The sequence below is a fragment of the Mustela erminea genome, chromosome 14, assembly GCF_009829155.1.
Source record: "Mustela erminea isolate mMusErm1 chromosome 14, mMusErm1.Pri, whole genome shotgun sequence".
Taxonomy (NCBI): domain Eukaryota; kingdom Metazoa; phylum Chordata; class Mammalia; order Carnivora; family Mustelidae; genus Mustela; species Mustela erminea.
This window is the reverse complement of record NC_045627.1, coordinates 52,113,359-52,132,306: the sequence shown is the minus strand read 5'-3', so window position 1 is coordinate 52,132,306 and position 18,948 is coordinate 52,113,359. Positions and strand designations below refer to the sequence as shown.

Sequence of the window (18,948 nt, the reverse complement as noted above, 5' to 3'; positions counted from 1 at the left end):
AATTCAGATCTTGCCAGTGAGATGTGAGCAGAAATGACATGTCACAAAATTCATATTGCCTCTTTGTTGAGTATAAATGTGTTAGTGTGAGCTTATTTATAATGTTAGTCAAATTGTTTACTTCTTGCCTATTTTTGTCTGCTTGATCTCTTAGTTTCCAAAATAGACATGTGACATTCCCCAGCTCTAACTGTTTATCTTTCCCTGTAATTCTTTCAGTTGTTGCTCTATATATTTCGAGACTATATTTTTAGAGGCCTACATGTGTATTAGCATTGTATTTTCTTACCTTACTTTTTTTTAACCAAGATATGTAATATTCACCTTTCCTTCTCATGTTATTTGACACCTTACATTCTGTTCTATTCAGTATTGAAATTGCTACCCTGCTTTTAGTATTTGTCTGCTATTTTTTGGTTCCTTATTTTCAACTTTTATGAATTTCTTTTAAAAATATGTCTTTATTTAGCAACACATGCAGAATTTGTAAAAAAAAAAAAGTCCAGTGTTAGTGTTTCTTATAATTAGTGTGTTATCCTTATTTATATATTTAAATTTTTTCTGAAGTTCAATATACACACAGAAAACATATGTGAAAAAATTAAGAGCTCAAAGAATTTCACAAGAAAGATCACATCCATGTAAAACCCCAAGATCATTATCAGCACTCCAGAAGTTCCTTTGTGCTCTCTCTCAGTCATTATCCTTCAAGGGAAACCATTATCCTGACTTATAAGAGCAGGGATTAATTTGACCTGTTTTTGTACTTTACTCCAAATGGATGTCTTTTGTTTGTATTATGTTTGTGGGATCAATCTACATTGTTGTGTAGATATTTTGATTGTTCATGTTCATTACTGTATAGCATTTCATTGTGTAAATACACAGTGTATTTATCTCCTTAGTTGTTGGGCATTTGTTTATTTCCTGAGTTTTGCTGTTACTATGTGGGCTGCTATGAACATTCTAGTGCATGTTTTCTGGTGCACACATGTGGACAAGTATTTACATTTCTCTTGGGTATATACCTAGAAACAGAATTGCTAGGTTATAAGGCATTGTTCAACCTTAGTAGATACCACTAAGAATTTTTTAGTTGTACAAATTTGTTCTCCTATCAGCAATGTGGAATCTGGTGGCTCTGGTGGCTCTACAGTTTTAACAACTCTTGGCATTATCTGCTTTTATAATTTTAGAGTGGTGATATGTAGTGGAGTTTTGTATTTCTCTGCTAATTCTCTCTGCTAATAAATTTCATTGAGCATCTCTTCATATAATTCCTGTTCATCAGTGTGTGTAAAGTGCAACCCAAGACTTGTCCACTTTTCTACTGAGACTGTCTAGCTTTATTGATTTATAAAAATATTAAGGCCGAGAAATGAGGTCTGGGTCAACTACATGCATTACCATTATTTTCTCCCTTTCTGTAAGTTGCATTTGCCCTCTGTTAAATGATGTCTTATGATTCATGAAGTTCTTAATTTTAATAAATTACAATATATCAATTTTCTTTACTATGTTTTGTTTCTCATTTAAGAAATCTTTTTTGGGGCACCAGGGTGGTTCAGGCATGATCCCAGGGTCTTAATGTTGGGCTTTCTGCTCAACGGGGAGTCTTGTTGGCCCTCTCCCTCTGCCTTCCCCCCTTTCTGCAAGCTCCCCTTAGCTCTCTATCTCTCTCAAATAAATAAAATCTTTTAAAAAAGAAGATTCTTTAAAAGAGATAAGAAAACTTTGTTTTACTTCAAAGTCACAATGTTATTTTTGTACAAACATTTATTTACTAATTTTGTAATTATTTTAGGTTACAATTTATCTGTTTGGTTGTGTTTTTTTTTTTTTTTTTTTTACCATTTCCCTTTACTTAACTTTTTAACCCACTGAACCACCCAGACGCCCCCCCTTCACTTAACATTTTTTAAATTTATTCACTTTCTCCTTTCTTATGTTTCATTGGAATACTTTTTCTTCTGTTCATTCAAAATTTACAGTCTATTTTTTATTATTCTGGTGTTTATCATTAACCTCTCATCATTATGCCTATGATTTTCTCCCTATCAGTTTCTTTAGCTTGCCAATACTTATGACTTCCTTGGGCTTACATTAGCATAAGCTTACTTCCATCTGATATCTTCCCAGTCTTTATCTTCATTCCCCCACTCCCACCCCATCAGTATCATCAGGAATTTTAATTAGGAAAACAATGTGTATTTGTCTGAGTGTGTGTAGCTTATAAATAAAAAGATATAGAAAATGAAGAAAGAATAAAAGAGATTTAAATATATCTCCATTCTTTTGATTAATTCCACATTTGGGTAATTAACTTAAGGTTTTTCAACCCTAACATCCTGTATCTTTTATTGACTTCATAACTATTTGTTTTTGATGGAATATTTTTGCAGGTATTTTGAGAGAGATTATGAAGTTTTATATTCCTGAGAATATCTTTATTTTATCTTTGCATTTAAATGAGAGTTTAGCTGGATATAAAATTCTTGATTTGAAGTCCCCATTTTATGGGGCATCCACTGTTTCTGTTGAGATATTGGGTATAACCTGATCTGTTTTCCTTTGTCAGCGATGTACATTTTTTTCTCTTGAAGCTCTTAGATTTTTTTCTTTTTCTGTGATGTTATTTAATTTCAATAAAACACACCTAAGTCGTTTTTTCCCTCCCTGAAGACATCCTTCTTAACATTCTTTGAGCCACCTCAGTCTGAAATCTTTAATCTCTGTATCTGAGAAATTTAATGTATCATTTCTCCAAATATCCCCACTCAGTTTTTTTTCTCTTCTTTTGATAATCCAATTGTGTCCATGCTGACACTCACAATTCTGTCTTCTAAGCTTCTTAACATCCACTTTCTTATTCTTTCCCCTGTTTTACTGATGCTTTCAGAGAAAGAGCTCCTAAACCTGATCTTTCAAAGCTCATCGATTAATTTTCCTGCTGTATTTTCCTTCTATTTATATCCTCTCTAATGTTTTCTAGTTACAAACTTTCATACCCAGTGATTCCATTTTTCTTCTTTTTAATAAGTGCTTATTTCTGCTTAATGTTTCCAATATCCTCTCTTATCTCTTTGGGTATGTTCTTTTTTATTGTTATGTTAAATTGTTGTGTCTTTTCCTATTCCATTAATGCTAATTCTTACATCATAATGTGTTTAGCTTTTCTGCTTTTCGTACTTAGTGCTTGTGCCCTTCAGATATCTCGTTATTTTCCCCTGTGAACTCATGACTTTGGGACAACTGGCTTCCCCTGGTTGGTGACGAGAGCCAGAGTTGAAGCATGATCCCAGCAATGTGGGAGCCTCTCTCAGAGAGTCGGGGTGTGTTGGGTGGAGGCTTCTTAGCTTTATGACCTGGGTTCAAGCACTTCTTTACATGCCTCCTACTACTCGCCAGCCACGAGGCTTAGCTGCCCTCCTGGGACTGCTCAGTAATTTGGACTTCCTCTCAGTTCTGAGAAACAAGTGACTTTCATGGTGAAGGCCTTTGTGTGTAGAGGGTGAGGAAGGGGTGGAAGTAGTATTAGAATGTGCTCAGGGGCTGGCCAGTCAGCATCCACTGTTGTCACTGTTCTCCTTCCCTTCAGTGCTCTCCTGATGACCACTCATGACTCCAGCTGGCCCTGTCATTCTTTTGTTTCATCCGGGCAATTCAGGTGAAAATTCAGGTAGGTTAAGTAGAATGCTCCTCACCAGCCTAAACCTAAACCTGGTCTGGAGTGCCCAGGTCTTTCAGCTCAAGACTGCCATTTCCTACACGTACACATTGAAAACCAACCACCTTCTATCTCCATGGGATTTTCCCGCAATTTTCACTTTAGCTCCTAGGGAGTCCCCAGTCTTCTCACTTTTCTTTTCGACTTAAAAAAAAAAAATATTTACTTATTTGTCAGAGACAGAGAGAGCACAAGCAAAGGGAGTGGCAGGCAGAAGGAGAAGCAGACTCCCTGCTGAGCAAGGACACTGATGCGGGGCTTGATCCCAGGACCCTGGGATCATGACCTGAGCTGAAAGCAGATGCTTAGCCGACTGAGCCACCCAGATGTTCCTTCTCCCTTTTCTGTAAGAAGCCCTGTGCTGGTCTGTGAGGGAACTTATGCTAGTCTATGAGGGAATGTGGTAAGTCTCCATTTTTTCTATGTAGCCCATTGTATAGATTTGTAATATTTATTTTATAGGTCACTTGTAATGAGTTTACTTTTGTAAATCAATTTTATAAAGAATAACAATAATATCAACCGCTTACATTTACACTTAACAATGTGGTGATCATTTTTTAGGAGGTTCACATGTATTAATTCACTTACTCCTCATAACAAAACTCACTCCTCTAACAACCCTCATAACATTTCTATTTCTCCATTACAAATGAAGAAACTAGATGGAGTGTGGTTAAGTTTAGGGTCAAGGCCATCTGTCCCAGAGTCTGTGCTCTTAATCACTGCATTATAGTTGACTATAAATTTCTTTTTTAATTTTTAAAAAAGATTTGTTTCTTTTGGGGGAGGCGGAGGGAGAGGGAGAGACTCTCAAGCAGATTCCCTGCTGAGTGCAGAGCCCAACCTGGGGCTCAATCTCATGACCCTGAGATCATGATCTGAGTCAAAATCAAGAGGCTGATACTTAACTGACTGAGTCACCCAGGCATACCTCTAAATTTCTTTTTAAAAAGCCTGACTCAATCGCAGCACTGTTTCTCCAATGTTTTTATCTTCTCCATCCCAAATCTTTCTGCTCTAATTAGCAATATCCTGTTGGGAAAATTCCCCAAGTAGTTAGATCTTTGGGTTTGTGTTGGTAAGAACAGATTTTTCATGTAGGTCCCATCTTTGGAATCTTTATTTACCTGACAACATTTGTTAATACAAAGAAAATAGTGTTTATGCTAAGGTCTTGTGATTCTAGGGCAGAATCCTATTTACAACTTGAGACTCTGTGGCTGACTCAAGGCTTATTTCTCAGGTAGAGAAGCCAGGAAAAACTTTAATTACTTCTGAGAAAATGAGGCAGAGTTTTCTAGTGTTCTCCAAGAAGCTTCCTGCATCGTCATCTGTGAGGCCTAGAGAGTAGACAACCCTTTACAAAAGGCTGAAGTCAAGAAATAGGGTATTTGGGTAGTTTGAATTTTTGCTGATTTTCAATTTGATAAATGCCAACTCTTGCAATTTTGTAAGAGATGTGGACCAAGAATGAAATTCTTCCTTTCAACAGTGTGGTAAATACTGCATACGCCATAGTGTCCTGAATCTCCACCAACCTATGAGGGGCCAGGTGTAGATGAAGTCGGAGGCCCAGCCTGAGAAAGACGCTGGGTCCCTAGAGCTTCCTTTGAGAGGGCTCCTAGCCGTCTAGTCCTAGGTTTGTTTGGCCAGGAGACCCTGAGCCAAACGGCCTTTGCGCTGGTCAATGCGCCTTTATTCCCCACAGTCCTTTGGTGAATGAACAGCTCCTTGGCTCTGGTGGGGCACTAGTGAAAAATTTAACGTGAAAGATGCTTTTAGTTTTGGTAGTTTCATTGTTTCAAGATCGATTACTTTAATAATGAAATTTGCATTAGTACCTTAATGGACATTATGCTTTTCATCATGACCTGGCCATATTTGAGAAAATTTAGAATCACAATATTGTTCTTGGGTCAGCAGCAGAGCTATGTACAGCCACGCAAAAATAGGGAAAGAAATGAAGTTATATGCGTGTAAAGGTGTAAATATAATTTTTATAATCAGGAAATGATATTAAAACAACACAAAAATAAATATGTATGGTAAATAAGATCACATTTATGTATATGATTCCCTGTTGTCAACCTCCAAATGCACACATATCTTACTCTACGTTATGATTTCTGGTAACCACAGTCAAAGGTCACAGTTTTTTATTTTGCAAAAGGTTTTGGACAAGTGGGCTGCACCACTGACCATGTTTGTCTCATTTACGTTTTTCCCTTCCCCGGAAACACCAATTTGCTTATTGAAACTGAAGCTAGTTGATGAAGGTAAAGGTACACATTTACTGATGTGCACTACCCTGTCAGTGATTTCAGTTTATACATGGGACAACTTAGGTTGGTTTCGGTCTTTATTTGTCATTTGATTTTTAATCTCAAAAAAATTTGCATGGTGAGCATCTTCGTACATCGTTCTACATTTGCTCAGTTAATTCCTTAAATATTTTTTTCCAAGTGGGATTAATGTTTCAAATCTTGTGTAAATTTTTAAATCTACTGATACTTATGACTAGAATGATTCAAATAATTTGAATTTCTATCAACACAATTCTGCTAGTATTAATATTTGCTTTAATTACATTTAAATTATGGAGTCTTTAATAAGGAGCTAATGAATAAAGAGACTATATGATTAATGCTCCAAACCTTTTGGCCTTTGACGAAACTTTGGGAATAAAAGGGGATGTTATTATATCTGCACCAAGATAATGGCACAAACACTAGGACTTATCTGGGAAAAACTCGGCATGTAAACTTCCTACTAATGAATCATCATAAAAACACAAACACCAAAGCACCCACTCATAATTAAAGAACTAGAACATGACCTCAGTGTCCTGCTGCATGTTCTTTCCTTACATACCCCTTCTCCTGAATTATATGTTTATCATTTTAATGACTTAAAAATTGTATTTAATGAAAAAAAAATGCATTTCCTAGACTCTTTATGTTTAGTTTTGCTTGTTTTTGTGCTTTATGAAAATGGTACCCTTCTGACTGTCATCTTTTGCAATTTGAGCTTTTGTTAAAGATTTTATTTATTTATTTGTCAGAGAGAGAGAAAGAGAGAGCACAAGCAAGGGGAGTGGCATGCAGAGGGAGAAGCAGACTTCCTGCTGAGCCGGAAGCCCTATGCAGGGCTCGATCCCAGGTGCCAGGAATCATAATCTGAGCTAAAAGAAGATGCTTAAGCAACTGAGCCACCTAGGCATCCCTGTAATTTGATTTTTCACACAGTATTACAGTTCCAAAATTTATCCAAGTTGTCTGTGTTGCTGTATTAATGTATTAATTTTTATAGCTATATAATAGTATATATCTGTTCGTTCTTCTATTGATGTGTTTCATGGTTCTTTCAAAAAAATTTTTTTTTTGCTATTACAAACCATGCTCTATAAATGTTTTATTCTGTATCTCTGAATGTACACGTCTAAGAGTCTCCTTGGTTATATCTCCAGGAGTAGAACTGTTGAATCCTATGATAAACAAACTTTCAACTTTCCCAGAGAATAGAAAATTGTCTACAAAGATGCTATAACCTATTCCCACCCCCCCGCAACAATCTCAATTTAACTTTAGCATTCTCCAAAATTGCTTTCCCCATCTTTACTGAAGTGTAATTGGCAAATAAAAATTTTGTACATTTCAGCTATACAACTTGATGTTTTGATATATATGAAATCATTGTCATAATCAAGCTAATCAACCCTCCTATAACCTCACATAGTTAACCATTTTCTTTTCTTTTTTCTTTTCTTGTGAGGAGAAAGCCTAAGATTTACCCTCCTAGTGGATTTTAAGTATAGAATACAGTATTGTTAGTTACATTCACATGGCTGGTCTTCAGAATTTATTCATCATGCATAACCAAAGTTTTGTACCCCTGGATCCTCATCTCCTCATTTTCCTTCTTCCCCAGCCCCAGGGAAACAACCAATCTACTCTCTGCTTCTGTGATTTTGGTTATTTTAGATTTTACATATAAGTTAGATCCCGCAGTATTTGTCTTTTTCTGGTTTATTTCACTTAGCATAACACCCTCTAGGTTCCTCTATGTTGTTCTAAATGTATTGCTTAAGATTTTTACTTTAACCATCTTATAAGTGTAAAATGGTATTACACTGTGGTCCTGATTTTCATTTTTCTGATTATTAATGAGCTTGGGACCAAGACTGCACTGAGGCTGTATAGATCAGTTTGAGAAGAACTGAGATTTTTAAGACTTTTGAGTTTTCTTATACATGATGACACATTTTTGCTTGTTTAAGTTTCCTTTAATTCTGTTAACTCAAGTTTTCTCCATGTAAGTCTTGAGTAAATTTGTTTAGATTTATAGTGTGTATTATATATGACATATGTACTATATGTCTATATTACATAAGCTATATCTATATTATATAAATAGAAATATTTCTATAATATATTATTCATAATATATAAAAATATATGTATAATATATAAACAATATATAAATTTATATATTTAAATATACCTATTATTTTTCACACATGGTTTATTATTTTCCATACATATTTGTGTATATACACACATATTATTGGTGGTGGTGTAACTTTTATTTTTTTTAAATATGTTTTCTGTTCATTACTGGTGTATAGCAATCCAGTGGATTTTAAAAACAGTGATCTTGGGGCACCTGGGTGGCTCAGTCAGTTAAACACACGGCTCTTGATCTTAGCTCAGGTCTTGAACTCAGGGTCGTGAGTTCAAGTCCCACACTGGGCTTCACGCTGAGTGTGGAGCCTACTTAAAAAAAAAACAAAACAAAACTGACCTTATATTCAGCCATACTATTATTTATGATAAATAGTCTTTGACTCTTAGAGGCTTTCTATATAGGCAAACATATCACCTGAGAATAGGGTTTTTCTTCCTTCTCAATGCTTCTTCCTTGTAGTTCCTCTTTAAAAAAAAAAAAAATCCACACTAACCAGACCTCCAGACACTAGTGAATAGAACTGGTGGTTTAAGGCATCCGTTTATCCCTAATTTTAAAGAGATTGCATCTCTGTAGCTTACCATAATAATGCTTATTGGTTCTTTTGTGGTAGATACCCTTTATGAGGTATTCCTGTTCATTCCTAGTTGATTAGATGTTTTTATCATGAGTGGGTGATGAATTTTATTAAATACCGTTCTATATCAATTGGGAAAATTGTATGTTTTTTCTATTTAAACTCTTTAAAATGATATTTACCACCCCTTTTTGTTCTCAATATTATTATTTGTATCTTCTCTCTTTTCTGGTCTATGAGAAGTTTGTCATATTATTGGCTTTCTATTTTTTTACTTTTTCATATTATTAGCTTTTTAAAGACAAACCTTAGGACTTGCTGACCCTCCCTAATGAATCTTTGCTTTCTGGTTTATCCTTTTCTGCTTTCATATTTATTATTGCCTTTCTTCTATCTTTTCTTAGGCTTATTCTTTCCAAACCTCCCCAACTGGTTGCTTAACTCTTTCCTTCTCAGCCCTTCTTTTCTGAGTATTTATATCCTTTCCTTCTAATTATTACTTTACTTGCAATCCACACAATCAGATACAAAAACATTTTCATTATCATTACATTCTGGCTATTTTTAATTTTTACTGTAATTTTTAATTTGACTTCTAAGTTACCTAGAAATGTGTTTGAAAACTTCCAAACATATGGAAACTGAATGTACTTTTTGTTACTGTCACCTGATTTGATTGCACTGTGGTTTAAAAAAAAAAAACGTGATCTGTATGTCATCCATTCTTTGAAATTTTTGGGAGTTACTTCATGGCCCAGATGTAGTAATTTTTAAATTTTTATTTAAGCTTGCATGCATGCTTGAGAAGAATAGTTATTTTCTGATTGCTGGATGCAGAGTTCTATTTAAATCTGATAGACCGCCTGTTTCAAATCTCCCTTATCTCTCATTTTAAAAAATCTCCCATAATAGGGCATGTATTGCATGGAACACTGGGTGTGGTGCATAAACAATGAATCTTGGAGCACTGAAAAATAAAATAAAATTAAAAAAAAAAAACCTCCCATAATTGTGGTGGATCTGGCAGTTTTCTCGACTTGCCCTGCAGGCAGGCATGTGGGATGTGACTCTGTGAGCTCTGTTGCTGGTGCTGAGGGAAGAGAAGAGCTCCTGCATCTGGATGTTGACCATGCTGGATGCGGGGACACACCTTGAGGAATGTCAGAATATGGGCTCCTTCCCCTTGGATTGACAGAGCTGGCTGCCTCCGGCTCACAGGCTGGAGGCTGGGCTGGCTCTGCTTGAGAGTGAGCTAAGCAAGGAAACTGATTCCTTGATGCAGTCGCCGCCACTGAGGTCTTGAGCTGAGTCAGGCACAGGACTAGGCTCTAGCTCCTGCCTTCAGAGGTTCTCAGTCTAGTGGAAGTCATCTTGACTGCTGTGGCGGGAGCAGGCTCAGGTTAAAAAGCAGGCATTTGTTATAGGAGCAGGGGCGGGGGACACCCACTCTGGCTGGGGAGCTTCACCCCAAAACGAGGTTACCCATCGCACCCAGGAACATGGCCTAGGTGTCAGGTCATCTTTTCAGAGTCTATCATGGGACCATTTTGAGAGTCTGTATTTCCTTCTTCTCCACTCAAGTAGGTGGCAGATGCTGCCTTTTCCGGTCTCAGGAGATTGTGGCAGGGAGAAAAGCAGAAGTTACTGCAGGAACTTCCCTTCCTGGGTTTATATCTGAAAGGTTGAGCCCTAGAAGAGGTCTCCAGAGGTATTATTTTTTTAAGATTTTATTTATTTATTTGACAGACAGAGATCACAAGTAGGCAGAGAGGCAGGCAGAGAGACAGAGGGGGAAGAAGGTTCCTTGCTGAGCAGAGAGCCTGATGTGGCCTCCATCCCAGAACCTTGACCCTGAGATCATGACCTGAGCCGAAGGCAGAGGCCCAGCCCACTAAGCCACTCAGGCGCCCCTACAGAAGTATTTTAGAGCAGAAGTTACAGACCGCTATCTGGTTTGACCTGCCCCATGTAAGAACTTTTCAAAACTAGTTGCTGACATTTAAAAATGTGATTCCACAAAATAGGGGACCTCTTTGTGCACCTGGCAGCCCTGGGCCCACTTGGGGCTCCCTTGAGACCCTCCACTCAGTCCCCAGCCACTGCTAATGACTTACTGTGCCACTCCGGCATTCTCTCACAGTTTGCTCAGGAAGTGAAACATTTCTCCTCCAAACATCTCCATTAAGTGGGGTTAAAAACTCAACATCCAAAAAACCAAAGAATCCAGTCAAGAAATGGACAGAAGACATGAGCAGACACTTCTCCAAGGAAGGCATAGAGATGGCCAACAGAGACGTGAAAAAAATGCTCCACGTCACTTTTCATCAAGGAAGTACAAATCAAAACCACAATGAGATACCATCACAAGGCAGCAAATGACAGGTGTTGGCAAGGATGTGGAGAAAGGGAATGCAAGTCGGTACAGCCACTCTGGAAAACAATATGGAGTTTTCTCAAAAAGTTGAAGATAGAGCTACCCTATAACCCAGTGATTGCTCTACGGGGTATGTACTCCAAAGATACAGATGTAGTGAAATGAAAGGGCACCCACACCCCAATGTTCATCACAGCAATGTCCACAGTTGCCAAACTGTGGAAGGAGCCAAAATGTCTTTCAACAGATGAATGGATAAAGAAGATGTGGTCCATATATACAATGGAACTTTACTCAGCCATCAAAAAGGATGAATTTACATTAACATGGATGGAACTGGATGGGATTATGCTAAGTGAAATAATCAGACAAAGACAATTATCATATGGTTTTACTTGTATGTAGAACATAAGAAATAATGCAGAGGATCATAGGAGAAGGGAGGGAAAACTGAATGGGAAGAAATCAGAGAGGGAGATTTCCAGGCTGCTGGAAGGGAGGTGAGCGGGAATCGGGTATCTGGGTGACGAGCATTAAGGTGGGCACATGATGTGATGAGCACTGGGTGTTATAAGCAACTGATGAATCATTGAACACTACATCTGAAACTAATGATGTACTATATGTTGGTTAATTAAATTTAAATTTAAAAAAAAGGAAAAAAGGGGGGGTAAAAGTTTTAAAAGTTCACAAGTTTCAGGAGAAGTAAGAGGGAATATGTTTCGTGGTGTAGGTAAAGACCAACCGAAGTGTTTGGTATGAAATAAAGTGTCTGGATAGGAAGATGGAACCTTAAGGCACCAAAAAAGCAGATGGCCTTTCTCACAAACACCCTGGTCCTCTCACATCCATCATTAGTGTGAGGGCCTGAGGGACACGGTGCTCTGTGAGATAGCAGTGTTAGGAATTTGGCTGAGGAAGCCCGAGGATGAAGAGGCTGACCGCTGTCCTCTCCTTTGGATGGGGCTCAACACTTGTCATGAGGGGGCTGTACATTTTTAAAAGTGAGATTTCTTACACATTTGTGTTGGTGGCTCGACAGTCAGGCAGGTTTTAAGGAGAAGGATGGAAACTCATGGCCCCAAATTTGTTGGTTTGAGCCTGTTGAGAATCAAGGGTCTTCCAGCATGAGGGGCTTAAGTGGGGTCTGGGAATATGGATGAGAAAAAAATCACATCCTTGTCCTCTAACCTCTACTGGAGACTTAACACGTCTTTTCAACATGAGGGTAACCAAGAAACCACTGTGATGTTACCACATGGGTGACTTTATGGCTAGTAGCAACGGCAGGATTTTTGTCCATCTTCCAGCTGGTACAGACATCTCTAAATATTGTTAACGTTTGTCATGATGTCAAGATTGTGGACTTTCTTCCCCTGCTAAGTCTTGCTGTTCGCTGCGTAGAGAGAAAGCACATCTATTTCTATATCATAAGTGTGTGTTCTATTTTTGGTAACTGTATTTCAATATAACCAGTTTCTTTCTTTTTTTTTTTAAGATTAATTTATTTATTTATTGAGAGAAAGAGAGAGCACGAGCAGGTTGAGGGGCAGAAGGACAAGCAGACTTCCCGCTGAGCAAGCTCCCCCCACTGGCCCCATGCAGGACTCGATCCCAAGACTCTGGGACCATGACCTGAGTTGAAAGCAGGTGCTTAACTGACTGAGCCACCCAGGGACCCCAATATAACTGGTTTCTTTTAGGATCTTAGCTACTTTATTTTGGACATTTAAAATGTTATTCTGAGGGGCGCCTGGGTGGCTCAGTGGGTTAAGCCACTGCCTTCGGCTCAGGTCATGATCTCAGGGTCCTGGGATCGAGTCCCGCATCGGGCTCTCTGCTCAGCAGGGAGCCTGCTTCCCTCTCTCTCTCTCTGCCTCCTCTCTGACTACTTGTGATTTCTCTCTGTCAAATAAATAAATAAAATCTTAAAAAAAAAATGTTATTCTGAGAAGAGAGTCAGCCTCCCAGACTGAGAGATGTCCATGGCACCAAGCACAGTGACTGCGGTACCTTGTGGGCTGGTGGCCATGAGTGTTGCATGACCTAGACGTCCATATTTGCTTTGCCCACAACCCCCTCTGAGACTCATCAGCCTGGGTCTTTGGGCAAGAATCTGCCCTCAGGGCACTTCTGTTCCCGTGCTGTGTGTGTGTGTGGTGGGTGGGGGTAGGTTATAGGAGATAGATGGGGTGAAAGCCAGTATCCTGGAAAGCCTCAAGGAGCCTTTCTTGTGGGCTAGTTCCCTTCCACAGATGGCAGGGCCAGGACAACAAGTGCTTCTCTCAGCCCTGCCCTTTGATGTCGCGGAGAGGAACTGAGCAGCCTCCTGGCTTGGAGGCAGCTTCCTCCTTGTCTGTCACGTGGAGCTTGGCTCCTGTCCCTTGCAGCCTTGGGTCATACAGCGCTCGGTGCCTGTTCAGAGAGGAGCCAGGAGCATAGAGCCGGCATGGGCTTGGGGGCCAGCATGCTGAGAGCCCTCTTCCTCCTCCTGGGTAAGTAAGGAATGCAGAAATGGTGTGGGTGGTACTCTTCTGTGGCTGGGGTCCCTCAGTGAGTGGGAAACTGGGGGAGCATTAGCCCACTGGGGCTCAGTCCTTCAAGCACAGATGTGTCCCTTGAGATAGACAGCTTTTCTCATTTTGAGACAGGAAACAGTGAGCAACGATTTTTGTCTGTTTCATTCCAGCTGCAACTTACAGATGCTTCTGTGTCAGAGGAGAACAGGAAAGGGTCATGTGGTAGAAAGAGCTTTGGGCTTGGGACCTGGAAAAATCTGGCTTTAAATTGTGGCCTCATTGCTGACAAACTGCTGCAAGCTTCTTAGACCCTCTCTCAGTTTCTGAACCAATAAGAGATAAGGGGGATAATAATGCATGTCTTCTAGGATTGTTTGAAAATTAAGTTCAATTTAATTAGGTCAAACCAAAATAATTATATAAAATGAGAAAATGTAGGTGCTTCTCCATAGTTCATGGTGAATGAGTCTTATTATGGAATGAAGGAGGTTCTTAGTCACCCAGAAGTATCCAGACTTTTAAAAGTCATCTTTAATTCTGTACATCAAAAGAAGGAAGAAGGGGAAAAGGTGGAGACTGATAGAAAAGTAAGGCCGGATATAGAGGGAGAAATAGAAGACCAGAGAATCAGAGAGGGAAAATAGAGAGAGATAAAGATTGAGGCCCAGAATGATGGTTAGAATGATATGTGTAGACAGAGATAAACAGAGATTAATGAGCCACGTACTTTGCAAAATCTGCTTCAACATTAATTGATATTTCTTAAAAAGGCATCTGCACAAAGAGGCTGTTTCTCAGAACTTGCCCTGGGTCAAGACTCAAAGGCTATCTCCAGATCTAATCTTCTATCTGAGGAAGCAACAGCCTAGATCCGGGACATGGGCAATGCTAATTCCCAGGGGCAGGACTCCTGCCTGAAGCCCACATCCAGCCCGGAGTGAACAAAGACCTTGGCTTTCTGGGAGTTAGCGTGGGAGGCAGAGAGCCTCGGCATCTAGCAGTTTACATGTGGAAATGGCCATGTGTAATGAGTGGCAGTGGCCATGGGGGTAGTTAGAACCAGCAAGCAAAAAAGATGTGTGTGCAGGGCAGAAAACGCAAAGTGTGCTCGGCGACGCGACAGAGGTGGCAGGCATCTTAACCTGTTTCTGCTTTTGACCAGTGTAGATGTACAGACCAGTCTGTACATCTTCCTTCCCCACGTCTGTCCCGGGGGGTGGGTGTGGGGAAGGGAGTGAAATTTAAGAAATCCCCTGAAAAAAATGTGCCCATGATACAAGTAGGAAGTTTTCCGAAAAATTACGAACAAGCGATAAGCCTTGAAAATGCTCAAGGTCCCAGATAATAAAAGAAAGAGTAATGTAACATTTTTGAGTGCATTCGACCTGCTGCCTATTCCCTTAAACACATTAGCTCATTTGGTGCCTATAGCAACTTCATGAAATAGGTCCCACCATTATCCGCATTTTAAGGATAAAGTTTTAATTAGTTGGCTAAGGTATCATAGCCAGTTAGTGTTTTCAGATACCGTTGGCAGAAACAGTGGTGTTTCAGAGACTGTGTTTCCCTCTAAAGAAATGAATGTTAATCCTCTTAGCTCTTTACCAGCCCTGGGAGCTGGGGCACGTTGTCCATCCTGTCTGTGCTAAGTTTTCTCATCTGTAACTTGGGGATAATGACTGTACGAACCTCACAGGGCTGTTGAGAGAATTCAGTCTGCGGCCATGTTTAAAGCACATGGCCGGGATCTAACAGGAGGTGGGCACTCACTATTTGGATAATTAGAACACTGATTGACCCAATCTTCTCAGGACATAATTGGATAACATGTAGCAAAGTGTAAGCTGTTCACAACCTTTTACCCAGAAATTCCACCTTTGGAAACTTATCCTGATGAAGTAATAGGATAAAAATTCCCCTGAATATTTAATAGGATGTTATTTAGCACTGTTGACTCCAGTAGAAACCAGAAAACAAATGATTTTCAGTCAGAATCTGGCTAAGTCAGTTATAATCAAACTTTTCCAACGATATCCAAAATGTTTACATGAAAAACATTCTCAGAACTGACATGGATAAAGGGGAGGTGACAAACTTATGGAGTTATAGGTACAGAATTACATTTTCCATATGTTGGCTTGCCTATCCAAAACTTGACTGGAAGGAAATACAGCAAGTCATGAAAAGTTTCCTTTTACCCTTTCTAGGAAATAGGATTATAAGGCATCTTTTGGTTTCTTTGTATTGACATTTTTCATAAGGATCATATATATTCTTAATACAAAATAAATTTCTACGCACCGCACCAAAAAGTAGCATGATAGCCTCTTTGAAAGTTGTAAGAATTAATTAAGCTTTTCTTTACAAACTGGTAGAAGCGACCTGGGGGATTATCTAGTGATACCTACTAACACAGGGCAGGGGACCAGGCCAGTCACCTCAGGGCATATGTGAGAGCTGTGCATGAGGGCTTTTGGGGACATGGGAGGAAGAGGAACATCTCTCCCTAGTGACTCCCGTGACATCCTGGCCTGCATGAGCCTCTATTTCCCACAACACAGAGTAGTTGGACAGTTTTGGGAAAGTCAGTTTTCCAATATTCTAAAACTATTTTAAGACTGACATCAATGTAGGGCTCCTGCGTTGCTCAGTCGTTAAGTTTCTGCCTTCAACTTGGGTCATGATCCCAGGGTCCTGGGGTCGAGTCCCACATCGGGTTCCCTGCTCCATGGGAAGCCTGCTTCTCCCTCTCCCACTCCCCCTGCCGGTGTTCCCTCTCTCGCTGTCTCTTTCTGTCAAATAAATAAATAAAATCTTAAAAAAGAAAAAAAAAACTGACATCAATGTAACAAACATGGACTCAACACCTTGAATTAATACATTTTTAAAATTTGGCTGGTTTTTTAGACAGATTCGTAAGTAGATAAATCAACATATCCATCAAAGAAAGAGAATGTCAGAAATGGAGTTAATGCCCTTGGGGCTCCCCTCCCCTGTTTTGTTTTCTCTCTTCTCCGGAAGATACAGCACCCCTGCTTTGACTGAGCTTCCTTCCTGTGTTGCTTTCTAGGGGTTCAACATGTGACACGAATGTCACTACAGCACACTCAACATGCTGCCTTCGCTCCCCGCGCTGATCACATAGATCAATGATATTCGTTTCAACTGTCCTAAATAGGTCTGTTGAAACACTACATCATAATTTAGTTGTACCTTCTGGTAACTGAGAGAATTTAGGTTGTTTCTTACTTGTTGAGTGTTTGTTGATGCTGTAATGAAACTTCTCAGTCCCATCTTTTAGAAGCCATGCACGGCTGTTTTCTGGGAGATAATCTTGAAGACGTCACAAGTCACGGGTATGGACAATTCTCCCCTCATTGGATATTGCCAAATTGCTCTCCGTTAGCAAGATCCGGACCTTTCTGTCCCCCTACAGGTTTAGTAATACTCAGTAGTGTCAGACTTCTCATTTTTTGTCAATCAGAGTTGTAAAATATTATCTCCAAGTTTTTAGGTTGCACGTTCCTGATGACTAGTGAGATTAACTATTTTCCCTTTCTTTATCAGACAGCCAGATGTCTTTTTCTGTACATTTCCTGTGGTCCAATTGGTCCTTTATATATATTTTTCTGGATATTAATTACTTGGCTCTGTCATGTGTTGTCAATATCCTATCTATGTATGTTGTTTATCTTTTCTCTTTGTGGTATCCTTTGCTCTGCAGAAGTCTGTAAATGGGATACAATGACATTTATTATTCTTTGACTTTTGCTGTGTCTGGTTTTTCTCCCTTGTCTAAGAAACTTTTTTCTTTTTTTAATTAAAGTGGTTGCATTTTCCATGATTGCACCTTTAATTTATTTGGAATTTATATTTGTGCATGGCCTAAACAAAGGATCTCATTTTAGGTTTTTTCTATATGAAACCTCAATGATCTTAATATCATTTATTTCACAATCTTTTCTTTCTCCCCTGCTTTGCAGTGTTGCTTCTATTTTATACCCATTTAATGCATATTTGAACTATTAAAGGGATTCCTATTCTGTGCCAGTATTTGTGTCTCTCTGTGCTGAGTCATGTCACACTACTGTATTCACTGTAGCTTGTGAATCTTGGTAGCTTGTATGTAAGATACTTTCTCCTCCTCTCTCTTCTTTTTCCTTACTTCTTCTCCTCCCCCTCTCCCTTCCCCTCCCCCTTCCCCCCCCTTCCTTTTCCCTTTTCCTTCCCTCTCCCCTTCCTCCCCCTTCCCCTACCTCCTCCCTCTCCTCCTCCTCCTCCTTCTTCTTCCTCTTCTCCTTCTTCTACTCCTCCTCCCTCTTCTTTTGCTTTGACTTAAAACTCATCTTGGCTCTTACTACACTTTCTCTCCTGTGTGTAGATTATTTTCCTTGAAAGCATCATCAAAGCCCACTTCCTGAGAGCTGATTCTGAGCATGGTGTCTCGCCCAGCACTCCTACGTAGATCTCATTTGTTTCTGATAAACCAACCACAAAGCAGATGTTCTCATGCCCATTTCACAGATGAAGAAACTGAGGCCCAGAATGATAAAGTAACTTATCAGAGGTCACATAGCTGGTGAGTGGAAATACTGGATTCAAATGCAAACAGTTTGATGCTGAAAAGCCGTACTTGGAGCTCCAATACCAAACTGCCTCCCAGCTGAGAACAGAAAGTAGTGTCATCATGGAAAACTGACATGACTTTTGAAACTGTTCTCTCAATCTTTTATTTCAAGATAGTTTCAAACTTAAAGAAAAATTGCAAGAAAAATAATACAAAGAACACCTGTATGATTTGCTGATTTCTTAATCAGATTCCATCATTTGCATTATCTTATGTTACCTCTCTGGAGAGATATGTTTATACCAAACAAATGAGGATATAAATATATATAGTTCTATATAGTAAGAGAGAGATGTCTTTTTTTTCAGAGCCATTTGAGAGTAAGTTATATCTATCATGTTGTTTTTTTAACCCTAAATACATTAGTGTGTATTTCTTAAAAATGGAGACAATCTCTTGTATAACCACAGCACAGTTGGCAACATCAGGAAAGTTAGCATTGTCAAAATACTTTCACATAATCTATCGCAGTTCAGTATTTTCACTGGACCCACCAATGCCCTCTGCAGCTTCACTGTCCTGAACAAAGGAGACAGTGGAGGGGCTGATGTGGCATTTGGTAACCTTGTTTCTTTGACCTTCTTTACCTGAAACATATCCTAAGCCTTTGTCTTTTATGACATTGGTGTTTTAGAAGCTTCCATCTCTTTTTTTTTT

General features: G+C 39.2%; 1 protein-coding gene across 2 annotated transcripts in view; it reads left to right on the top strand.

The window, feature by feature from the left end:
• The first annotated feature begins 13,497 nt into the window (after nucleotides 1-13,497).
• The window catches only part of TMEM273 (transmembrane protein 273), a 35,070-nt gene continuing 29,619 nt past the window's right edge, over nucleotides 13,498-18,948 (top strand). For both annotated transcript variants that reach the window (XM_032313289.1, XM_032313287.1), the window contains exon 1: nucleotides 13,498-13,640. In XM_032313289.1, the coding sequence (XP_032169180.1) occupies nucleotides 13,595-13,640 (46 nt within the window). In that variant the 5' untranslated portion in view covers nucleotides 13,498-13,594. The remainder of the gene's footprint in view (nucleotides 13,641-18,948) is intronic.